The sequence below is a fragment of the Paroedura picta genome, chromosome 2 (assembly GCF_049243985.1).
Source record: "Paroedura picta isolate Pp20150507F chromosome 2, Ppicta_v3.0, whole genome shotgun sequence".
NCBI classification, from domain to species: domain Eukaryota; kingdom Metazoa; phylum Chordata; class Lepidosauria; order Squamata; family Gekkonidae; genus Paroedura; species Paroedura picta.
In genome coordinates this window covers 38807894-38830349 of record NC_135370.1, presented here as the reverse complement: position 1 = coordinate 38830349, position 22456 = coordinate 38807894, and the positions used below count along the sequence as shown (strand labels likewise).

General features: G+C 44.4%; 1 protein-coding gene and 1 long non-coding RNA gene across 4 annotated transcripts in view; one reads left to right on the top strand and one right to left on the bottom strand.

Annotated features, from left to right (window-relative positions):
• Nucleotides 1-22456, bottom strand: part of LOC143829271 (uncharacterized) — a 62695-nt gene that overhangs the window by 12099 nt on the left and 28140 nt on the right. The window contains exons 2-3 of the long non-coding RNA XR_013228046.1: nucleotides 11772-11862; nucleotides 5951-6086 (exon numbers count right to left, since the gene is read on the bottom strand). This is a non-coding gene — a long non-coding RNA (uncharacterized LOC143829271). The remainder of the gene's footprint in view (nucleotides 1-5950; nucleotides 6087-11771; nucleotides 11863-22456) is intronic.
• Nucleotides 1-22456, top strand: part of XIRP2 (xin actin binding repeat containing 2) — a 115147-nt gene that overhangs the window by 74462 nt on the left and 18229 nt on the right. For all 3 annotated transcript variants that reach the window (XM_077319813.1, XM_077319814.1, XM_077319815.1), the window contains exons 4-6: nucleotides 15328-15435; nucleotides 18316-18388; nucleotides 22150-22283. In XM_077319813.1, coding sequence (XP_077175928.1) covers nucleotides 15328-15435; nucleotides 18316-18388; nucleotides 22150-22283 — 315 coding nt within the window. The remainder of the gene's footprint in view (nucleotides 1-15327; nucleotides 15436-18315; nucleotides 18389-22149; nucleotides 22284-22456) is intronic.

The window sequence follows — 22456 nt, the reverse complement described above, 5'->3', positions numbered from 1 at the left end:
AAAAACAATGAAAAGGAATCAATGTTGGAAAAGCAAGATTGTTTAGCAGACTAGATGGCAGACAAAAATGAAGCAATTGTAAACTTATGGTGTATGAAATCAAAGATCCCTTGAGACTTTGCCCCATTAATTCTCAGCAACCCAAATTCAGGAACAAAGTTAAGACCATGAAGAAGAAAACATGGCGAAAGGCAATACAAATGAAAAGAGAGAGCAGCAGGGAAATCAATTGCAGAGTTAAAGGGTGAAACGGATTCTGTGACAAAGAAGGAATGGTGAATGGGAAAGTAACAGAGATAATTGTGAAGCAAAAAAGGAATAAAATTCCTAAAGCGATCACGCAGTGTACAATGCAAAAGAGAGAAGTGGTGATTCACCAGAGATGAATGTGAACAGCAAAAATGTATCCTATTCAATGTGTGACCTGCAGAGTAAGCAGTAATGCTGAGACAAAGGAATCCAAGAGGAGTCACTGGACTTTCTAAACATCAGACTGAAAAGTCCGAATATTGAAATCACTTAGAATTAGAACATAACAATCCAACAAGAAAGAAAGCCATTGTTCATGGGACCATGGGGACCATAAATCACGGAGAAAAGAATACGAGGACAAGTTAAATGAGCAGAGCAATAATACTAAAGAGCAAGAGAACATGATCAAGAGGATAAAGAAACAGGCAACATGTCAAAGGGATGATAGAAGAAGGCCTATCCGCCCCTGCCCCCCCCCTCCAGTTCCCTGAAAAATGTGACTAAGAACTCACAAGGAAACTCACAAGGAAAAAGGTGCTGGAATTCAATGATGAGATCCAAAGCTCAGGGGGAACCGTAGCCTTAAGAGTCCGGTGACAGGTCAATAGAGTGCCAGAAAGCAGAGGGACAGAAATCGAATTAAACACTCAATGGAAACTAGGTACAGCAGAGCCTGGATCCAGAGAAACATCACTCACTGGCTTCAGCAGGTGAGATGGATTAATGGCCAATGGAAAAGGACCAAGCAAACAGTAAAAACAGATTCAGTCAAGGCAACCAGTCATGATGACAAACCCCATCAATGTACAAGGGGGCGACTCTCCTACTTGAGTGTTGCATAGGGCTGGGTAAAAGCAGGGAAGCAGCCGATGGCTAAATCTCGCTGGATCGGCAGCTGCTGAAAGGATGTGGGATTGATCCTGACATGCTACAATTAACTATGGAAAGAAGCAGCTAGTAAATATTGTTGTCCCGTTGTCTCCCCAACACTATGTTGTTTAGGACCAGGGCTGATTCCAGATTTTGGGGGCACTGGGCAGACAGTTGACAGGAGCCCCTAACTACCCACTCACCCTGTCTCACTTCCTGCCTGTGCACCCTGCCCACACACCCACCCATTTCCTTACGGCCACTGACACCACCCATAGCCCTTTCCCTGATTTTATTTATTGTTTGGCTTATATAGCACCCCTCTCAGCAGGGCTCGGGACAGTTTACAGCAATAGAGTAAATCAATTTATAAAACAATTAAAATATCAATAGTAAAAATGAACAAAGTCACCCCCTGCCGTCTTCAATCCAGCCTGCGTAGTTGGCTAAAGGCAAGGTAATGTATACCATGCAAAAGTGGAAGGAGTGAGACCTGAGGGGGGGGAGGGAGGTCCGCATGATATTAAGCTGCCTTGGCCTCATGGCGGAAGAGGGCCATCTTACAGGCCCTGTGGAGCTGTGCTAGCTCTGTCAGGACCCTGATCTCAGCTGAGATCAGCTCATTCCACCAGTGATGGCACTAGACATCTAGAGAGCCAGTTTGGTATAGTGGTTAGGAGTGCGGACTTCTAATCTGGCATGCCGGGTTCGATTCTGCACTCCCCTACATGCAACCAGCTGGGTGACCTTGGGCTCGCCACGGCACTGATAAAACTGTTCTGACCAAGCAGTGATATCAGGGTTCTCTCAGCCTCACCCACCCCACAGGGTGTCTGTTGTGGGGAGAGGAATGGGAAGACGACTGTAAGCCGCTTTGAGCCTCCTTCGGGTAGGGAAAAGCGGCATATAAGAACCAACTCTTCTTCTTCTTCTAGACACTGCATGTAGCTGGATGTGTGTGGGGCATATTGCGGGAGGGTCAGTAACAGCGGTCCCTCCCAGAAGCCTTGGATCCTGGGGGTATGTTGATGCCAGCCCTAACACCATCACTCCAGTCTGGAACACCTGCAGCCAAAATCAGTGCCACTGTGTTCAACAGTGCAGACTTCCAAGTTAATAGCAATTCCAAAGGGTTGGGAATTTGAATTGTAGGAAATTTTAAATTTCGATTATGAATGTTTTAACTTGGTGGCCAGCTTGGTACAGTGGTTAAAAGTGGCAGCTTCTCATCTGAAGAGCCTGCTTGATTTCCTGCTCCTCCACGTGCAGCCAGCTGGGTGACCTTGGGCTCATCACAGTCCTGTTAAAGCTGTTCTCACAGAGCAGTCCTGTCAGAGCTCTCTCAGCTCCATCTACCTCACAGGGTGTCTGTAGTGGGAAAAGGAAGGGAAGCCATTTTGAGACTCCTTTGGGCAATGAAAAGCAGGGTATTAAAAAACAATTCTTCTTCTGTTTTGCTTACTGCTTGTGGAGAGGAGAGGTCTATAAATCCAGTAATAATAATAATAATATGATTACAGCCCTCACATATGAGATTCCATGGGTGCACACAATGCTGCCTTCAAGGGACGCTATACTGACATAAAGCCCACTTCTGTACATGTTTACTTCATGTTCATCGAGGCAAGCTACAAAGGCTCACACCCCTCATAGATCAGGCACTGTAGATGCTATGCATGCCAGCCCCATTGCTGTAGAGCAGGGGTAGTCAACCTGTGGTCCTCCAGATGTTCATGGACTACAATTCCCATGAGCCCCTGCCAGCAAATTCTGGCAGGGGCTCATGGGAATTGTAGTCCATGAACATCTGGAGAACCACAGGTTGACCACCCCTGTTGTAGAGGGCACAGTTGATACAAGTTCATCTCCGTGGTTTCTGTGCAGTTCCACATGGGGTCTGTGTTTTCACAGGCCTGCCATGGAGAAGAGCTAGCAAGCTTAAAACTAGTTTCTGGAAGCTTCCAAGAGGGCTTCACCCCTCCCCTCACAGAGGGTGACTTTCCCGCCCAAAGTCACATGATGTGGGAGGGGTTAGCACTCTCCCCTCAGTGCCGATGATATCTTTAGGGAAGGAGGGTGGCCAGAGCCCGAACTGGCAGTGACAGCCCCAACCACTTATTTAGGTCCATGTGCATCCATTCAACTCACTGTGGGGCATAGCAGTCACTAGGGCCCCCGTCTTTCCCTCAGGAGAAACACAAACAAAGCAGGACTGTGCTTTGTTTGAAACTGGAAAGAGCCTTTTCTGTTCTTGGAGGGGAAAAATAAGTCTCCGAGACAACCTGTAAATTGATTCTGAAGGGAAAGCAGTCCAATCAGTCAATACCACATAAACCGGGCTGTCAGAGACAAACACCGTCAAGACAAAAGAGCACCCGGCTTTCTTCATGGAAAGGGATAAATGTAATACAAGCTGAATTCTTATAGACTGGAGGACACAAAGCCATAACAAAGAGCATCAACTGATATGAAGTTTGGCTCATCATAAAGGCACCAGAAAGCCCAAGAAAATGGATTACTGCTAGTAAAACCAGGGAAGTGCACCTGGGTCACTGCTGAAGAATATGATCGTTGCTCCCTTCAGAGAACGCGAGCTGTACATCTCTGTGGAGGATGTGATTATAAGTATTGGTCCCCAGCATACAGGGATCATCTATTCTGTTTAAGCTTGTGTTTGAAAAGGATTGGCAGGGTCTTTTTTTACCAGGGCTGTACAAAGACAACCTCAGACGGCTCGATGGGCCAACAGACATGGAGGCTGAGTGACAGATACTGCCCCTGAGGCAAACAACAGTGATTACAGATGTGGTTCACAAAGGAGTTGGTGGTTACCCATGCTTTTTAGGCTAATGTTTAATATGTTTTTACACAGAATTGTTTCAGCGTGGCCGTCTTTACAGAAAATAATATCTAGGCAAACCAGTTGAACCTTGAAGGCTTCTTATTTAGAAGAGTTGGTTTTTTTTCTACCCTGTTTTTCTCCACCCTAAGGCATCTCAGAATGTCTTAGAATCACCTTCCCTTCCTTTCTCCAAAGGCACTTTGGCAGGGAGGGAGGTGAGGTTGAGAGAGTCTGAAGAGCCACTGGCCCCAGGTCACCCAGTACGTGTCATGGGGTGGGGAAGTGAGGAATCAAATCCTGTTCTCCAGATTTGAGTTCACTGCTCTTAAAATTTCCACTACACCACACTGGCTTTATTTATGTTCTATCTTTTGACCTTCCACATTTTTAAGGAGTTTGAAAGCCACTTTTGTATAAGAAGAAGAGCTGGGGGAGGAGGGGGTTACACCTAGGGCCTTTTCGCACGGGGATCTTTGTTGCAAATTGTTTGCGGAATGAAAAATCGCCATTTAAAATAGTGGAATTCGTCGTTATGCATACCTGCCTTTGTAGTGGAATCAGTTGCATTTTTTAGCGTTTCCCACAGGCTTCCGGTCTCGGCAGAAATCGCTAGAAAGGAAGCGCTATTGCCAAGCTCGTCCCGCCCCTGGCCGTCAAGCAGCCAATGGGCAGCCGTTAGCATGCTCCCAAACAGCCCCTTTCCCTTTAAGAAAGGTTTAAAAAAAAAAAAAACAGACCCATAGCAACGAATCTAGGTAGATTCGTTGCTACGGAGAGACCCATCCAGCTGCCTAATGTGAGCTGTCGTTTGATTGTATGATCGTTTGCACGCTGCCTCGAGTGATAAAAAAAAATCCCCCCCCCCTTCTCACGGGCCCGATTTTCGGCTGAATTTATGTGTAAAAAATAAAGGGACTTTATTTCAGCAAACGGGCTTTTAAGTGGTTTGTGCTTAGTGACTAAAGGTGAAGGACTGAAGCCAGGGAAGCCTCTAAACAGAAAGAGGCTCGCCGGTGCGTTTATCCCCGCTCGCTCGGAGAAAAAAAAATGGCGATCGCTTCGCCGGAAGTTTGGAGGAGAGAGCCAGGGGGAGGGACTTTGAAGAACCAGCAATAATGGTAACGCACAGGTCTTTAGCGCTACTGTTGCAGATTGGTTGCAGGAGTGTATCGCTATCCGGAGGGTGAATCCACTTTTCTGGATTCCCCTGAAAGCGCCACAACGAAGCGCTTTTTGCGGGTCGGTTTCAGGATTGTTGCAGATTGTCTACGACGTCGTGGGTAATGGCAAATTAGTAGCGTTTCCAATTAGCAACCATTGTGCTATTTTGAAGCCGTGCGAAATGGCCCCTAGTTTTTCATTACCTGAAGGAGTCCCAAGACTGCTTACTAACACTTTTCTCTTCCTCTCCCCACAATGTGAAGTAAGTGGGGTTGAGAGATCTCTATCAGAACAGCTCTGAAAGAACAGTGACTGACCCAAGGTTATTCAGATGGCTGCATGTGGAGAAGTGGGGAATCAAACCCAGTTCTCCAGATTAGAGGCTACCACTCTTTAATCTCTACACATTCAAATTTCAACATTCAAACCAGCACCAGATGAACTATATTAAAGGGTCACAGCATTAGGAAGGTTGAGAACCACTGCACTAATCCCTCATGGTGTTTTGGGGGATTCCCATGCCTCCTAGGAGAAGCTTTTGAGGCATTTTAGGGTGCAGTAAGAGAGGGAGGTGAGAAAGTTACTGTACAAGAGAAGAAATGGTTCCGTCCCTGGCTATTTTCACAAGCTCCAAGATAATAAGATCTTCAAAAGTGCCATGAAATTAGAAATAATACCGGCAACATCTCAGCTGGATAAAAATAAATAACCCTGCTTACTTGTGATCAGGAAAAGGAGAAACATATGCACACACACAGTAAGATCAAACCAACAAGACAACATAAAGAGATCAAGTAAACTTGTACATGAAGAAAATGTTTTTACCTGATACCAGAACCTCAGGAGTGTCATAGCTTGCCAGCTCCTGGTGTCAGGTTACAGCATCATTTATTGTTCTTTAGAGAAAGTAGCAGAGGAAGGTTTCCAAAGTGCAGAGTCATTCCCTTATGAAGTCAGGCTTCTAGAAAAATCAAAGCAAAGTCATTGAGTCCAAAGGTCAAACAAGGTGGTAACAACAATTCATCATCTGCTGTATACAAGGTTTCCAAACCCTACAGTGTCTCTTGGGAGGCTTTATAGCTTCATACCAGCTTGTTAGACATAGTCCTGCAAAGGCTCATCGCTATTGGCAGATAACTGATGTTAAGCCAGGAGGCATGCACTTTGCCACCGAGCTTGTAATTTCACTCAGAACCTTCTTTTGCATCTCAATCATACCTTAATTAGCATTACAGATAAAAAAACAGAATAAAAGGTTGATCGTGGAACAAAGTATATGATTGATCGAGGATTATAAAAACGTTTGCATAAAAAGCAAACTACAGCTGCATAAATAACTATCATTTTAAATTGTGACCAGGTGCTGATGGTCAATGACAGCAGTATTTTTTAAATAGTAAAAATGGTATGTATTCAGGGAAGTAGAAACTACATATTACATAGTATAAAAAAGAAAGACACTACACATTACATTTGTTGTTGTTGTTAGTTGCGAAGTTGTGTCTGACCCATCGCGACCCCATGGGCAATGATCCTCCAGGCCTTCTTCAGGATCTGGCCTTCTAAAGAGCAGTCATGGCTGATCTCCTCTAGGACTGATCGGTTTGTTCGCCTTGCAGTCCAAGGGGCTCGCAAGAGTCTTCTCCAGCACCAGAATTCAAAAGCCTCAATTCTTTGATGCTCGTTCTTCCTTATGGTCCAACAGCCATATATTGCAACTGGGAAGATCATAGCCTTGACTAGATGCACTTTTGTTGACAGGGTGATGTCTCTGCTTTTTAGGATACTGTCTAGATTTGCCATAGGTTTCCTCCCCAGGAGCAAGTGTCTTAATTTCTTTGCTGCAGTCCCCATCTGCAGTGATCTTGGAGCCCAGGAAAATAAAATCTGTCACTACCTCCATTTCTTCCCCATCTATTTGCCGGGAATTGAGAGGGCCGGATGCCATGATCTTAGTTTTCTTGATTTTGAGTTTCAAGCCTGCTTTTGCACTCTCCTCCTTCACCCGCATCAAGAGGCTCTTTAGTTCCTCTTTGCTTTCTGCCATTAGAGTGGTATCATCTGCATATCTGAGGTTGTTGATATTTCTCCTTGCAATCTTAATCCCAATTTGTGACTCATCTAACCCCGCCTTTCGCAGGGACCCCACCTTTCTTGAGGGACTTGGGAATGTTCAGCCTGGAGAAAAGGAGGTTGAGAGGGGACATGATAGCCCTCTTTAAGTATTTGAAAGGACACTTGGAGGAGGGCAGGATGCTGTTTCCGTTGGCTGCAGAGGAGAGGACACGCAGTAATGGGTTTAAACTACAAGTACAATGATATAGGCTAGATATAAGGGGGGGGGGAAATTCACAGTCAGAGTAGTTCAGCAGTGGAATAGGCTGCCTAAGGAGCTGGTGAGCTCCCCCTCACTGGCAGTCTTCAAGCAAAGGTTGGATGCCCACTTTTCTTGGATGCTTTAGGATGTTCAGGGCTGATCCTGCGTTGAGCAGGGGGTTGGACTAGATGGCCTGTATGGCCCCTTCCAATTCTATGATTCTATGATGTGATACAAGTTAAATAGGCAAGGTGACAGTATACAGCCTTGCCAAACTCCTTTCACAATTTTGAACCAATCAGTGATTTCCATGCCCGGTTCTCACTGTTGCTGCTTAACCTACATATAGGTTTCTCAAGAGACAAATAATATGCTCTGGTATTCCCATCTCTTTAAGAATGTGCATCAACTCTATGGGCAGTACCAAAAGGCAAAACACATTACATTTACAGAATTATAAATATTAGGATGACATTTCACAATATATTATTTTCTTTTTGCCTCATCAATACTACCGCAAAGTACCTATTATACTTTCCCCTGAGTTTGTGTGTTTCCATTGTTTACGTATACCTCATACAAATCAATTATTTCCATCTTACTTTATCAATCAATATAATCTAATATTGGATTCAATTTTCTATTAAAATATGATATTGATCTGTCGTGCATCAAATATGTTAGTTTTGCCATTGACCTGTATTCATTCAATTTATTTAACCCATTTACAAGAGCTGGTAAGGATTTCCCCCCCCCCCATCTTGATGCAGATAAGATCCTGGCAGCTGTTACCATATATTCACCAAGCTCACTGTACATTTTAATACTGTTTGGCACTATATTTAATAGCATACATTTAGAATGCATTGCAAATCTGGTTTATAATATCATTTGCATTCCATCATCATGAATCATAATGCAGTATTCCCTTGCTCTCTGACAAGTACACCACATGTGATAAAAATTATGCATTTTATTTAACTATTATTAGACTTTTATATCGCCCATCTTGGCAAACCGGCTCTGGACAGTGTACAACAGAAGGTGTAATACACAAAGATAACATTTAAAATTAGATTGAAACAGTTCAGTTAACTTCTGATTTAAAAAAAAATCATTGTTAGCTATTTGGGATGGTAGCTGTAGTTAGCAATGTGCTCTAGGCCTAGGGTTCCCAACATTGCCTAAGCAGCTACTAGAGGTAGGTAAAGACCATAAACTGTAGGACATCCAGGCCTCTGCTATCGCTCTGGGCAACAGTGGGGAAATGGGTGCAATTTCTGATTAAGGTGTCACTTCTGATTAAGGGTGTCATTTCTGATTAAGGATGTCTGTCCTCAGGTGGGGCCTGGGGATGCCTGTCCTTAGGTGGGATCTCTCTGTCATCACCAGGTGCTGCTTTGGAGGGTGGACTCCATAGCATTATACTCCACCAAGGTCTCTCCCCTCCTCAAATCCCACCTACTCCTGGCTTCATTCCCAAAGTCTCTGAATATTTCCCATCCCAGAGCTGGCAACCCTACTTCTGATGATGAACAGGAAGTGACATCATCATATCAGGGTGACACTCCAAGATCTTGAGCTGAATTTGACAACATTATCTCCGTGCAATGACATCACTTCCAGTTTCATGCTGGAATTCACATTGCATCCCAGCAAATTTCTTGCCACTGCCTCCTCTGAATTATTCAGCCTGGGGGGTGGGGAGGGGTGGGGGGGTGGAGGTGCTAGGTGGGGCTATCACCTCTACTGTAGAAATGCCCAGAGTGTTGGTATGGATTTTCCTCCTGCTCCTCAGTTTCTCAAGGATGGGAAGTGGGAACTGGGCACAGGGAATTGGGAAGGCAATCTAGGCCTACTTCTCTATCAGCAGTTGTTCTCTAGTTCTGACAGTAACTTAATCTTTCAGTTTCAAATGAAGTCAATTGAGGCCTCATGTTATATGTATGCGTGTAGCCAAGCACTTAATACCTTCTTCCCTCCTTTCCCATATGTAGCTGGGCTGATGAAATTGCAAAGGAGAGGGAGCAAAAGGGAAACAGCAGCTGAAAGACTTGCCTGACATTGCTGAGCCTCTGCTATAAAGCTTTCGCATTTTCTCGCCTCTGCATTATGAACATCTTTTTCATTCCTCTGGGTTATTATTTATTTAAAACATTTATATCCTGTCTTTCCTCTTGGCTCAAGGTGACTTACAATAATAGTTAAAACTTGCTCAGCTATCACCAAGGGTAAAATAACAAGCCCCAACGCTCCTCCTTTTAAAAAAACATGTCTCCTCTTCAGACCCCCCTCAAAAGCCCTGGCAAATAGGCAGGCCTGGCAGCTAATGAGTCAAGAGAAATTCAAATTACCCTGCAGTTCTCAGGGCATTTATAATCTTAAGCGTACATGGGACCTTTGTTCAAAACATGGAAAATCTTACGCAAGAGACTGTATTTAAGAAGCGTCGCCTGGGGGCACGAAAACGGAGGGGTTACTTATGAACACGTCCAACTGATACACCCGCAGTAAAGTTTATTTCATTAAGGAATCCAACTGGCTAACTTTCCCCCAGGATAGTCTCTTAAATATGCAGATTTATATCTGGATACTGGTGTGTTGTTTTTTTTCTCACAAAGAAGATTGTTATTCATTTGATCTAATGAAATCACTTGGGCTAGTGGGCCTTAGATTTTTGGTGTTTTACAAATGTAGCTGTTTGCTGCCCACAAAATGCTCAGCCTAACCCTAGCAGTGGGGAAAGCACCTTAAAGTAGTAACCAACTGGGGGCTATCCATTATTCATTCTCTGTATATAAGGCATATTGTTAAAGGGAGATGTGTATTAAGAACAGGAAGAGTGCCTAAGTGCCAAAACCCTCGCCAAATATATGTGAAAAGATTCTGGAGATACAGATTCCGGATCCCCCGGAATTACTGCTTATCTCCAGACTACAGAAATCAGTTCCCTGGAGAAAATGGATGCTTTAGAGGCTGGGTTCTGTGGCTGATGTCCCTTTCCCCCTCAGGTTCCACCCCCAAATCACCAGGAGTTTCCCAACCTGGGCAGAGTCTGCACTTTCTGGGCAGAGTCTGCACAGAGCCAGTTTGGTGTAGTGGTTAGGAGTGCGGACTTCTAATCTGGCATGCCAGGTTCGATTCTGCGCTCCCCCACATGCAACCAGCTGGGTGACCTTGGGCTCGCCACGGCACTGATAAAACTGTTCTGACCGGGCAGTGATATCAGGGCTCTCTCAGCCTCACCCACCCCACAGGGTGTCTGTTGTGGGGAGAGGAATGGGAAGGCGACTGTAAGCCGCTTTGAGCCTCCTTCGGGTAGGGAAAAGCGGCATATAAGAACCAACTCTTCTTCTTCTTCTTTATTCCATTGTCAATCCTGTTGAATTCAGACCGCTTTGAACTCGATTCTTCCTCCCACCCCCTCCCCATTGAAAAAGGAAAGTCTTCTGCACGTGGTTAGGGTAGTTCAGAAGGTGGGGGGGAGCCCTGTATCCCGGCATTGGCAATAAAAATCAACTTCCACAACAGTGTGATGTTACTTATGGGAAAAACCCAGAAGTTACATCAGTCCTCTTTAGGAAACACCAGAAACTGTTATTTTACGACAAAGTATCCGTGAATTCTTAGAGAGAGATTATATCACTTCCAGATTTTTCCCTGAAGTGACATCACACCATTGCTGTTGGTCCCCATCCTCCCATGGGGCAATCCTAGTAGAGATTTATTTAGTTAGTTATTGTATGACATGTGTAGTGTAGCCAGGAGATCCCAGAATTGTCTGACAGCCAGTCAAGGAATGTTGGAGGGTGGTGGTTTGCCATTGCCTCTGCATCCTGACCCCTAGTGCTCCTTGGAGGAACTCCATCCCAATGCTTGGAGGTCTCCCATCCAAATACTAGCCATGGTCAGCCCTAGTGGAGAGCCAGTCCTGCACACCAAGCACACTGATCTGGTATGCCACAGTTCAGCACACATTGCCTTTGTCACAGCTGTAGAGTCCTCCAATCACTCATAGTTCCCTTGATAACAGGCTGAGCAAATAGCCCGCCACAAACAAAAAAAACTAGCATTGGCTACAGTTAACATATGTGGGCTATAACTGTGCCTTAAACTATCTAAATAATGGAACCAACATTAAGAAAGAACTTACATTTAATGCCATATAAGGTTGTTAGAACTCCCGCATGGAGTTTTTGAGAAGACAATTGACAATGCTGTCCCAGTCTTCTTGACCAAGCACTTGCTCATTCCCTTCAACTATTCTCTGCTGCAGAGAATTCTGTATGTAAAAATCAATCTTCGGCACTTGTTAACATCCATTCTTACCTGTGGGACATGCATTGATTTTTCTGCATTTGCTTTCTTCGGCGCGCTATTCTTATGTGAAACCCACTCTCCAACAGCAGCCCCACAATTACTGTTAAGAAAAAGACATGTATAAGTAATTCCGTCCATTCTTCCAGATGCTGCTACCCACATGGGCTAAGCTTGTTCTTCCATATACATGAATATATAAAGCTTCCTTATACTGTGCCAGAGCATGGGTCTATCAAGATCACGATGGTCTGCTCTGACTGACAGCAGCTCTTCAGGTCTCAAGGGAAGGTATTTCAGGTCACCTACTATCAAATCCTTTTAAATGAAAATCCTGAGTATCAAATCTAGGACCTTCTGCATTGCACAGCAGATTATTAGCCTACCACTGGTTCTTCCCCTTTTATCCAGCGGCTATTTCATTTTATGTAACTCAGTCTTCTTGACAGCCCTGGAAGGGTTTCTCGAATGGGCAGGAGTTAATTATTCTATCTGATCCACTTAATATTTCTGGTAAGGCCTTGGAGGAGGAGCATGTATCATGGCTTAAGTGCCACTCAGTGCTTAACACCCACTCAGGTCGGCTGTCCCGCTCCTGAGTGTCTCCTCTTCCATCCGGCTTTCTCGTCTGTCCAGCAGCCAGCCAATCACCTTCCGTCCTTCACCCCTGACCACCCCCTCCTCCTTGCACTTCCCTCCAAGGCTCAGAGGCTGCAGATCTCTGCCACATGAGAGCTGCCCCTGCTGGTGAGTTCCCTTCCCAGGGGCCTCCATCCTGCAGCCTTTCTGGGTCCTGTAGGGAGGGAGAGGCTGTTTGCAGAGTTCTTCCACTCCACCCCCCTAATTTAGCATCCATTGTATTCCTGAATGCAATGGGCTTGGCCTCTATATTTATTGGGTGATATGAGCATACAAGAGCCTCTTGTGGCGCAAAGAGCCTCTTGTGGCGCAGAGTGGTAAGGCAGCAGTCATGCTGTCTGAAGCTGTCTGCCCATGAGGCTGGGAGTTCGATCCCAGCAGCCGGCTCAAGGTCGACTCAGCCTTCCATCCTTCCGAGGTCGGTAAAATGAGTACCCAGCTTGCTGGGGGGTAAACGGTAATGATTGGGGAAGGCACTGGCAAACCACCCTGTATTGAATCTGCCAAGAAAACGCTAGATGGCCCAAGGGTCAGACATGACCCAGTGCTTGCACAGGGGATACCTTTACCTATGAGCATATATGGTCATATCAACCCACCCAAAATGTCCAATGATGGGCCCGGAGAGAGTTGGAAGAGGAGGGGCCCTGGGTGGGCATGTACACATCTGTGCTTCCCAACTATATTCTGCATGATCACACCACTTTTGAAGTTTCTTGAAGCCTGAAAAATGTTTCAGGGGTTTCTTAATGGTAAAAAGGTTAAGAAAGGCTGATGTGACTACTACAAAAGCAATAATTTGGGGAATAAAGAATGGTACGTTCCCCCAGTTCACTTTTTTTACTTTCCATAATGTCTATAAGGAAAGGAAACTAAGGAATATCAACAAAGGGCTAAATACTTTCATGAAATTTTATTCCCTGTTGTGGGTTTTGAGGATTGTGTGTTGCAAAGGTCACCATTTGTCGTCAACCCCTGGTCTACGGCCCACTACCGGGCTGCAAAGGCCTCGGTGATGGGCCGCCACGCCTGCCTCCCCCCCCCTGCAGCTAGAAGTTCACCAGGCCGCGAGAGAAGCAGCCGCTTTGCTTGCGGGCCGGCTAGCTTTTTGCTGTGAGGGGGGGGGGGGGGGCTAAATAATATCAAGTGTGCTAGATCCTTCAGAGTTTTCAAATACGACACTGAAGCCTGCTAATTCCATCTGTAGAGCCAGGAAATAATGCACCCACTTGCCTGGAAACATTCTGGCTGTCTCAAGGCTCCTATAATCTTAGTGGGTACGATCCGTTCGCAAGCACTTTTAAGAGATACACCGATCTCTACACTGTGTTACACTCTACACCGATCCCTCCGTAGTTAGAGGGTAGAGTGTTTAAAAGTATTGGACTCATCTCTGGAAGACCCAAGTTCAAAACCATGGACTGGTCTTGGACTGGTCACACTCTCTCAGCCGAATCTACCTCACAGGGTTGTTGTGAGGATAAACTGGAGGAGAGGAGAATAACGGAAGCTGCTTTAGGTCTCAACTGGGTAGAAAGGCAGGGTACAAATTAATCAAATCAAAAAATAAAATAAAATAGTTACACCCATCTATGCTCATTGACTTCAGGGGACTTAAAGGGAAAGGGAAAGGTATCCCCTGTGCAAGCACCGAGTCATGTCTGACCCTTGGGGTGATGCCCTCTAGCGTTTTCTTGTGAGACTCAATAGGGTGGTTTGCCAGTGCCTTCCCCAGACATTACCGTTTATCCCCCAGCAAGCTTGGTACTCATTTACTGACCCTGGAAGGATGGAAGACTGAGTCAACCTTGAGCGGGCTGCTGGGATCAAACTCCCAGCCTCATGGTCAGAGCTTCAGACAGCATATCGGCTGTCTTAATATCCTGCACCACAATTCTGCTTAGAAACATACTGCTAAGCATCAATGGGGCTTTAGCTATGGCTAGATTGTGCCATAATGATTTCATGTGTACATTACCTTGCAGTTCTCAAAAATGGGCATATTCCTCTTCCCCTCCAGTTGCCCTGAAGGCAAATGGGTGTATCTCTTCTCCCAGCCATTGCCCACCCAACTGGCTTTAAGTAATGTATTTGCAATCATCCCCCCTATATATTCTGGTCAAGTGCTTGCAAGTAGACAGGGGTTTGTGTATTGAATCAAAAGAGCTTCCATTAAACCCTAGGTCAGTTCTTGTATTCAACTTCCTGCATTCTCTTATTCTACTTGAATTCGTAAGAAACATCTTGCAGATGCATAGTAGTAAGGAAAGCAGAGTGTATGTTGCAACAACTGGTAAGAGCAGAGGGAGGAACTATGCCACGGGGTAGAGTACTTGAGATTCTGAAGAGCTGTTGAGAATCAGAGTAACAATAAATAGAGAATAACATTCTAACATAGTGAACACTCTAACAGGCCCATAACTAGTCAGATCTGTTGCATGGGTTCAAGGGAGGGGGGGATTGGGGCTCAGTAGGTGTTGTTTGCTTTTGGTTGACCTCAGCCAAATGCCTGGTGGACAAGCTCCCTTTTGCAGGCCCAGTGGAACTCTTTTAGTTCTTATTTGTTTTTTTTCATCATAGAATCATAGAATCATAGAGTTGGAAGGGGCCACACAGGCCATCTAGTCCAACCCTCTGCTCAACGCAGGATCAGCCCAGAGCATCCTAAAACATCCAAGAAAATTGTGTATCCAACCTTTGCTTGAAGACTGCCAGTGAGGGGGAGCTCACCACCTCCTTAGGCAGCCTATTCCACTGCTGAACTACTCTGACTGTGAAATTTTTTTTTCCTGATATCTAGCCTATATTGTTGTACTTGTTCTTTATTTATGTTTTTACCTGGGGGAAATAAGACTTTTTTTATTTTAAAAATTATCATAAAGGTGCAAACATAAAATTGATGGGTTTTTTTTTTGTTATTTCTTTTTAGAAGGTGACAAACAGAAGTCACGCCAAGGTGTCAAGCAGTAGCAAACAAGCCAGCCTAAACGAAGAGACTTCTCAAGCAACTCAGGTGGAAACCATTCAGTCAGAAATGGTAACTTCAAGTCACAGTTATGTCAGTGGGGCCTTGTAAGGAGTTCTGATGGGCTTGGGTGTGCATGTTGTGCTCATGGAAGCCATTCTAATTTGGAGGCCGGCAGTTGTTTTCGAAAGCAGGTACACCACTGCTGTCCTCAGTAGAGTTACGGCCTTCTGGCTTCAATAGGAGCATGTAGGTCTGACAAGGACGAGCACTGTTAATATCTCACCACTCAAAATGAATTGCCTCGAGCTGTTAGGAACATTTGTGGGCCTAAATAATATCAAGTGTGCTAGATCCTTCAGAGTTTTCAAATACGACACCAAAGCCTGCTAATTCCATCTGTAGAGCCAGGAAATAATGCACCCACTTGCCTGGAAACATTCTGCCCCAGAGACATTCACATAGCAAGGCAGAGTAGACATGATTTAAATCAATAAATAAGCACATCGTAGTGGAAGCAACTTTGGGGGATGCAGAACTCTTTCGGCGGGGCTTGATCCCTTATGGTTGTGTCATATGCAAATTACCCCCTGATGTTGCAGTACTAAGAATATTTATTCATTACCAAATGAATACAAAACAAATCCCAGCACCCAATGGATTTTATTCATCAAGAGAAATGAAAACAAAAGGGGGGCATAGGCAAAATGCCCTGTCTTCATTCACTGCCTTCCTATTTCTTCTTCGTCTCTCTCTTCTCTAGTTATTACACTAGTTATAGAATCATAGAATCATAGAGTTGGAAGGGGCCATACAGGCCATCTAGTCCAACCCCCTGCTCAACGCAGGATCAGCCCAGAGCATCCTAAAGCATCCAAGAAAAGTGTGTATCCAACCTTTGCTTGAAGACTGCCAGTGAAGACTGCTATTACACTTTACCTGGGAAATATCCGAAGATTTTGGGGGTGGAGCCTGTGGAGGTTGAAAAAGGGAGAGGCCTCATTGGCATAAAATTCGATATAGTTCACCCTCCAAAGCAGCCACTTTCTCCACGGCAACACTCTTTGTGGTCAGGAGATCAGTTGTAATTCCAGGAGGTTTCCAGTCCCCACTTAGCAATCCTGTCTTAGCTCCTCTGCCAAGCATTTGGTTGAGATCGACCAGAGCCGACAACACTGCTGGGCCCCCAAACTCCCTCCCATGAATCCATGCACCTGAACTGATCAACCATTGGATCTGTTTCATTGTTACTCTGTTAAAATGTTACTCTCTTTGTTATTATTATTATCATTATAGCTATTTCTATCTGAAATTACTAAGTTTGAGGTATTGTTCACCTACATTTCATGTGAACCGCCCCAAGCTTCAGGGGAGGGTGGTATATAAATATAATTTAAAAAATAAATCAGTTTTACCTTGATAGAGGCAATTGCTGCTTTTCGCCTGGCTTTTGGCATTAATGGTGGCAAGTCAGGTAGGCAAGAAGATGGCCAGTAGGAGAAACAAAATTCTTCTCCTCCTCCTCCTCTACCACTCAAGGCACCACAGACAATGTTATTGAAATTAGCCAATGCCTCAGTGCATCATGGGCATTTACTCCTTACATAGTAGTAGACAGGCACATTAAGGACTACATTCCCCAGACTTGAGACCGCTTGGGAAAACGTAAGGCACCAAGGGATAGGTTTTCCTTCTCCATCCAAGCATCTGCCAACTAATTGGCAGTCTACCTGCCTACCTATCTGGGTATCATTGTCATAGCCAGAAGCAGAAGCAGCAGGATAGCAATAGAGAGAAAAAAAGGGAGACATTCCTATAATGGTAATGAAGAACTGAGCTCAAAGTCATGTAATGGCAAATGAAGCATAAATGAATTAAGAACATGCCCACTTGTAGTGAATGTGTGTTAGTTTTGATCTTTCCACGTTAATGCTGTGGCTGTTATCACATATGAGCATTGCACTAACGTGATATATGCTGCATTCCTAGAAAGCCTTTTCAGTGTAATCTTGAACATACCCATGTAGTTGTAGGTGACTTCGTTTATTGCTGAATTACAAGTGTGAGAAATGGGAAGAAGGGTTGGCTTCTGTCGAAGTCTTCCGTGCACACAACTGTCTGTTTGTACTAAGCGGAAGTGATTGTATCCCCACAGTCTTCTGTATGCACAACATATAGCACATTCTGTGACATTTTCAGCACAAATGAAGCAAAGTAATGCATATGTTCCCTTGCTCTCATGTACATTATTGTTTTGTTAAGAATTATGTTGAGGTGCTGTGTAGCAACCGCACTTACAGTTTGCACAAGCGGAACTATACCAAGCACATTATTTGGCTTTCCTCACGCAAATGGCTGGGTCCAGCCCAGTGTCTTCCTTGTGAGCATGACATTTGAACTGGTTCATAGAAAACTATAGCATGATGGGGTAGAGGTTAGATCAGGCTTTCTCAACCAGGATTTCCTGCCTTCCTGTCCTCTACCATTCCCCAGAGTCCATTTAAGTTCGCACTGACTGCCTCAGTGACTTCATCCAGCCACCTCATTGTCTGTCGTCCCCTTCTTCTTTTGTCCTCAGTCGCTCACAGCATTAGGCTATCTCTCTCTCTCTATCTATCTAATTGTTAAACATTTATTGAGTGATACAACCATGTATAGTCATGCTGACTTGCCCCCCCCCCTTCCCAAAATGGCCAATGAAGGGCCCGGAGGTGGTGAGAAGGGGGAGGGACCTAGGGGAGGCATGGACTCAGGTATGTTTCCCAACCATAGTTGCACCACTTCTGGGGTTTCTTGAAGCCTGAATAATGTTTCAGGGGTTTCTCATTGGTAATAAGGTAGAGAAAGGCTGGGTTAGATGAAGCAGCATCTCTGCATCCCCAAATTTATAGAGCCTAAATCTTGACAAATTGTTGATTTATATATCATATTAAAATTGCATTTTTTGCACAGGTTTCTCAACATGAGGAAGCTTCCTTTGAGGTTAACGAGGCTTCTAATGTCACTCAGTTTGTTGAGGAAACAGGTAAGTGTGGGCATGTAACGGTCTGTCTAGTCCAGCAATCTGTTTCCTATAGAGGCCAGTTAGTTGCCCTGGAGGGCCAACAAACAGAGCATAAAAGCCCAGGACCCCCCTCCCCATGATTTTGCCTCCCAGCACTGATTTCAGAGGTTTAATGCCTTTGTATTCTGCAAGTTCCCTTTGATCAGCATGGCATGGACAGGCCCATTCTCTATGAATACATCGAACCTCCTTTTATAGCCATCTGTGCTCTTAACCAACGTAATTTGATTCTAGAATTATTTCCTTTTGTCTTCTTGGTGCAAATGGAATATTATTTTATAAACTATCCAGCTCTTAGTGGAACTTCTGTTCTGTGAGACTGTTGTGCATCCACATTTGACCACACAAGTGGAAGAAGCACCCTTGAATCCCTGTTGAAGGTAGTTTTCTTTTATATTCCTGTGGTACCTTTTGTTGCCTTGACCTGGCTGGCCCAGGCTAGCTTGATAGCATCATGTCTAGGAAGCTAAGTGGTGTCAGCTTTGGTTAGTAGACCACCAAGGAGATCACCAGGTTTTCTACACAGAGGCAGGCAATGGAAGGCTACCTCTTGCCTTGGAAACCCTACGAGGTTGCCAAGGTTCCACTACTATCACATTTTGTTAGAAAGGGTCATAGAATCCTAGAATCCTAGAGTTGGAAGGTACCTCCAGGGTCATCTAGTCCAACCTCCTGCACAATGTAGGAACTCTCAACTACCTGCCCACTCACAGTGACCCAATTTTGTGTGTTGTACAACACCCCCGAAATGTCCAGTTTCTGAAGCATCCAGTGGGGAAGCATTAGCAATTAGGCAAATAATACAATCATCACAAGTGCTTTCTTTTGCACAGCAGTACAGCATGAATGGAACTATGATTAGCTCATCAACAGTGCAGTTGTATGCACAGTCTCTCCAGTCTTAAACCTTCTGACTTCAATGGATGAAGACTGGAGTAACTATGCGTAGGATTGCGCTTGAGATATTCTGTGTGCACTATATAAGATCCAAGCTGCAATGTTTAAGAGTTTTTCATAGTTAACCAAATGCTACAGCAGCTTCTTTTCTTTTTTTACTGGAGTGATTCCCGTGACATAAGTACAAATATTTATACATAATAAATATGAAAAGATATAATTACCCGTGTACTGAATGGCTATGCAGGATTTAATAATGACTCAGAATCACAGTTTTTACAGTATTCCATCCGCTCCAGTCTGGCCTATGCCTGAGAAGCTACTATGTCAGTCTGCAGATAAGTTGTGATTCATTTTGCCTCCTGTTTACATTAAAGTATTTCCATTATGCAAAAGTATTTGTTATTAATACGGGGTAGATCATTTGGTATAAATGAGAGAATCACAAAGGCTGCCCTTGAAGCTGCTCTGGAAACTTCAACTAGTTCAGAATATGGCTGTGCGGGTCCTCACAGGGACCCAATGGAGAGCAGAAACACAACCTGTGCTCCTCCAGCTGGCTCCAGATTGGGACCAGATCAGATTCAAAGTTTTGGTTCTCATTTTTAAAGCCCTAAACCATCTGGGACCTTCATAGCTATGGGACCACCTCTTCAACTATGTCCCCCAAAGTACGTTATTTTCTAGCAAACAAAATTTTCTTGGGACACCCAGTCCCAAGGAAGTCAAACGAGCCTTGTCCAGGTCCAAGACCTTCTTGGAATGCTCCGCCAAATGAGATCAGGGCTTTGCGGGATGTTAAAGAATTCCTTAGGTCCTGCAAGACAGAGCTACTCCACCAGGCCTATGGTTGAAGCCTAGGAAAAACTTTAAAAAACACACCCCACTGAAGTCCATCTGAATTATAGAATCATAGAATCACAGAGTTGGAAGAGGCCACACAGGCCATCTAGTCCAACCCCCTGCTCAACGCAGGATCAGCCCAAAGCATCCTAAAGCATCCAAGAAAAGTGTGTATCCAACCTTTGCTTGAAGTCAACATCTAACTCTTCCCCCCTTTTTACTAACTCATTTATTTTTGAGATTTCTAAACCACCCCTCTCCAAAAATGGTTTTGGGGAAGGGGAAGGCTGAAACCAATTAGTCTAGCATTAATATTTGACCGTTATTTTATTTTTAATTCATTGTCTATTAATACATTAATATTTAATTTAAAACTCTTCTGTATTTAAATTTTAAATTTGTTGTGTATTTTTTTTAAAAATGTAAGCTGCCCTGAGACTCTGGGGAAGAGTGTGGTATCAATGTATGACTGAATGACTGACTTACCGAACAAACAAATGTACAAACTAATGAATGAATGAATGAATGAATGAATGAATGAATGAATGAATGAATGAATGAATGAATGAATGAATGAATGAATGAATGAATGAATGAATGAATGACGGCTACTGCTGGTTTCACTGTCATCAGATACAACCCAGTTTCCAATGGCAGCATCTTCTGTCCATTAGTAAACTAACAGATTGTAGTTATGGCTACAACACAAAGAATTCCATGTGCCCAATGAGGCTTTGGACTTTGGACTTCTTAAATAGCAGACTATGCCCACCCCCAACCCTTGTGCCACATGTTAAACTTTCTTTGAAACAAAGAGGATTTGTCAAAAGCAGGTTCTGGGAACTATGGAGTATACTGGTAAGAGCTCTTTCAATTTTGGCCCATAATGTGTCACTAGGAGAAAAGCGCATGCACCGCCTCTCCAAGAATTCTTGCAGGACAGACAAGGACATTGTCATGAACCTAAAGATGTAAGGTGCTTTGAAGCTCACCAGGAACCCTGACAGCTGCTTGCCTTCCCAGGGGAAAATGACAGAAAATGCACCAAGGGAGTAGAGATGCTTTTCATAAAGGACTGTTATACCTGTTAGGAAGGGCAAGATGGATAGCTGACATAAAACATGATCTGAGTATTGAATGTGGGCTTCACTATTTCCTGTCTCCGTGGCATGACCCCCTACTGTTCCTTGGAGGAATTACTACCCAAATCATTGGACATCTCCTATCCAGATACTAGCTAGGGTCAGCCCTGCTTAGCCCTGAGATCTGATGGGATCAGGCTTGCTTCACAGGATAGAGAGCAGCCAGCATTTCAAATTCCACCCTGATCACCTGGCCCCCATTAACACTGACACACACACAAAAAGGGCTAAAGTAACTGGTAAACTCTGCCCTTTGTACATGTTTAGATGCCACATTTATTAGCAATCCACAGCCACTGGTAATGTGAGAGGCTACTGTTGGCTTTAGGTGGTGGCACCAAAGAAGAACACTTTCATGCCTTTGAAGACACTAAAGGTATCCCCTGGGCAAGCACTGAGTCATGTCTGACCCTTGGGGTGACGCCCTCTAGCGTTTTCTTGGCAGACTCAATACGGGGTGGTTTGCCAGTGCCTTCCCCAGTCATTACTGTTTACCCCCCAGCAAGCTGGGTACTCATTTTACCGACCTCGGAAGGATGGAAGGCTGAGTCAACCTTGAGCCGGCTGCTGGGATGGAACTCCCAGCCTCATAGTCGGAGCTTCAGACAGCATGTTGGCTGCCTTACCACCCTGTGCCACAAGAGGCATAAAGACACTATGCACATGCAAATGCACATAGACCCAAGGCAGGTTCGTGATAATACATAACCCAAACAAGACAGCTTCATGCTTCAGAGAGATTCAGAGCGCCTCCAAGGTCACTAAGCCATAAGTAAAGCTGGTTCATTGGGATAACATATATTTGGGTTTCTTTAATAACGTCATATTTTCATGCCACAGTGATCAATGAAGTTGTGGATGAAGAGGTTCCCAAGATCTCTACACAATCCTTAAAGCAACATTTTGAAAAAACAGCCCAGGGAAAGACATTTCACTCTGGCAGAGAGAGCGGAACACCTGCAAAGCAGATCAAGGTCTGTGGTTCTGAATGACTCCTCCATTTGTGCCATACTGAAATTGTTATAATTTTAATCACAATGCTCAAGTACTTTTTATAAGCTGCCATTAGGGGTGCACATTTGGTATATCTGACCTGGAAAAAGATGGCTGAAATATACTTTATTGGTTCTTTTCTACTTTTTTTTTT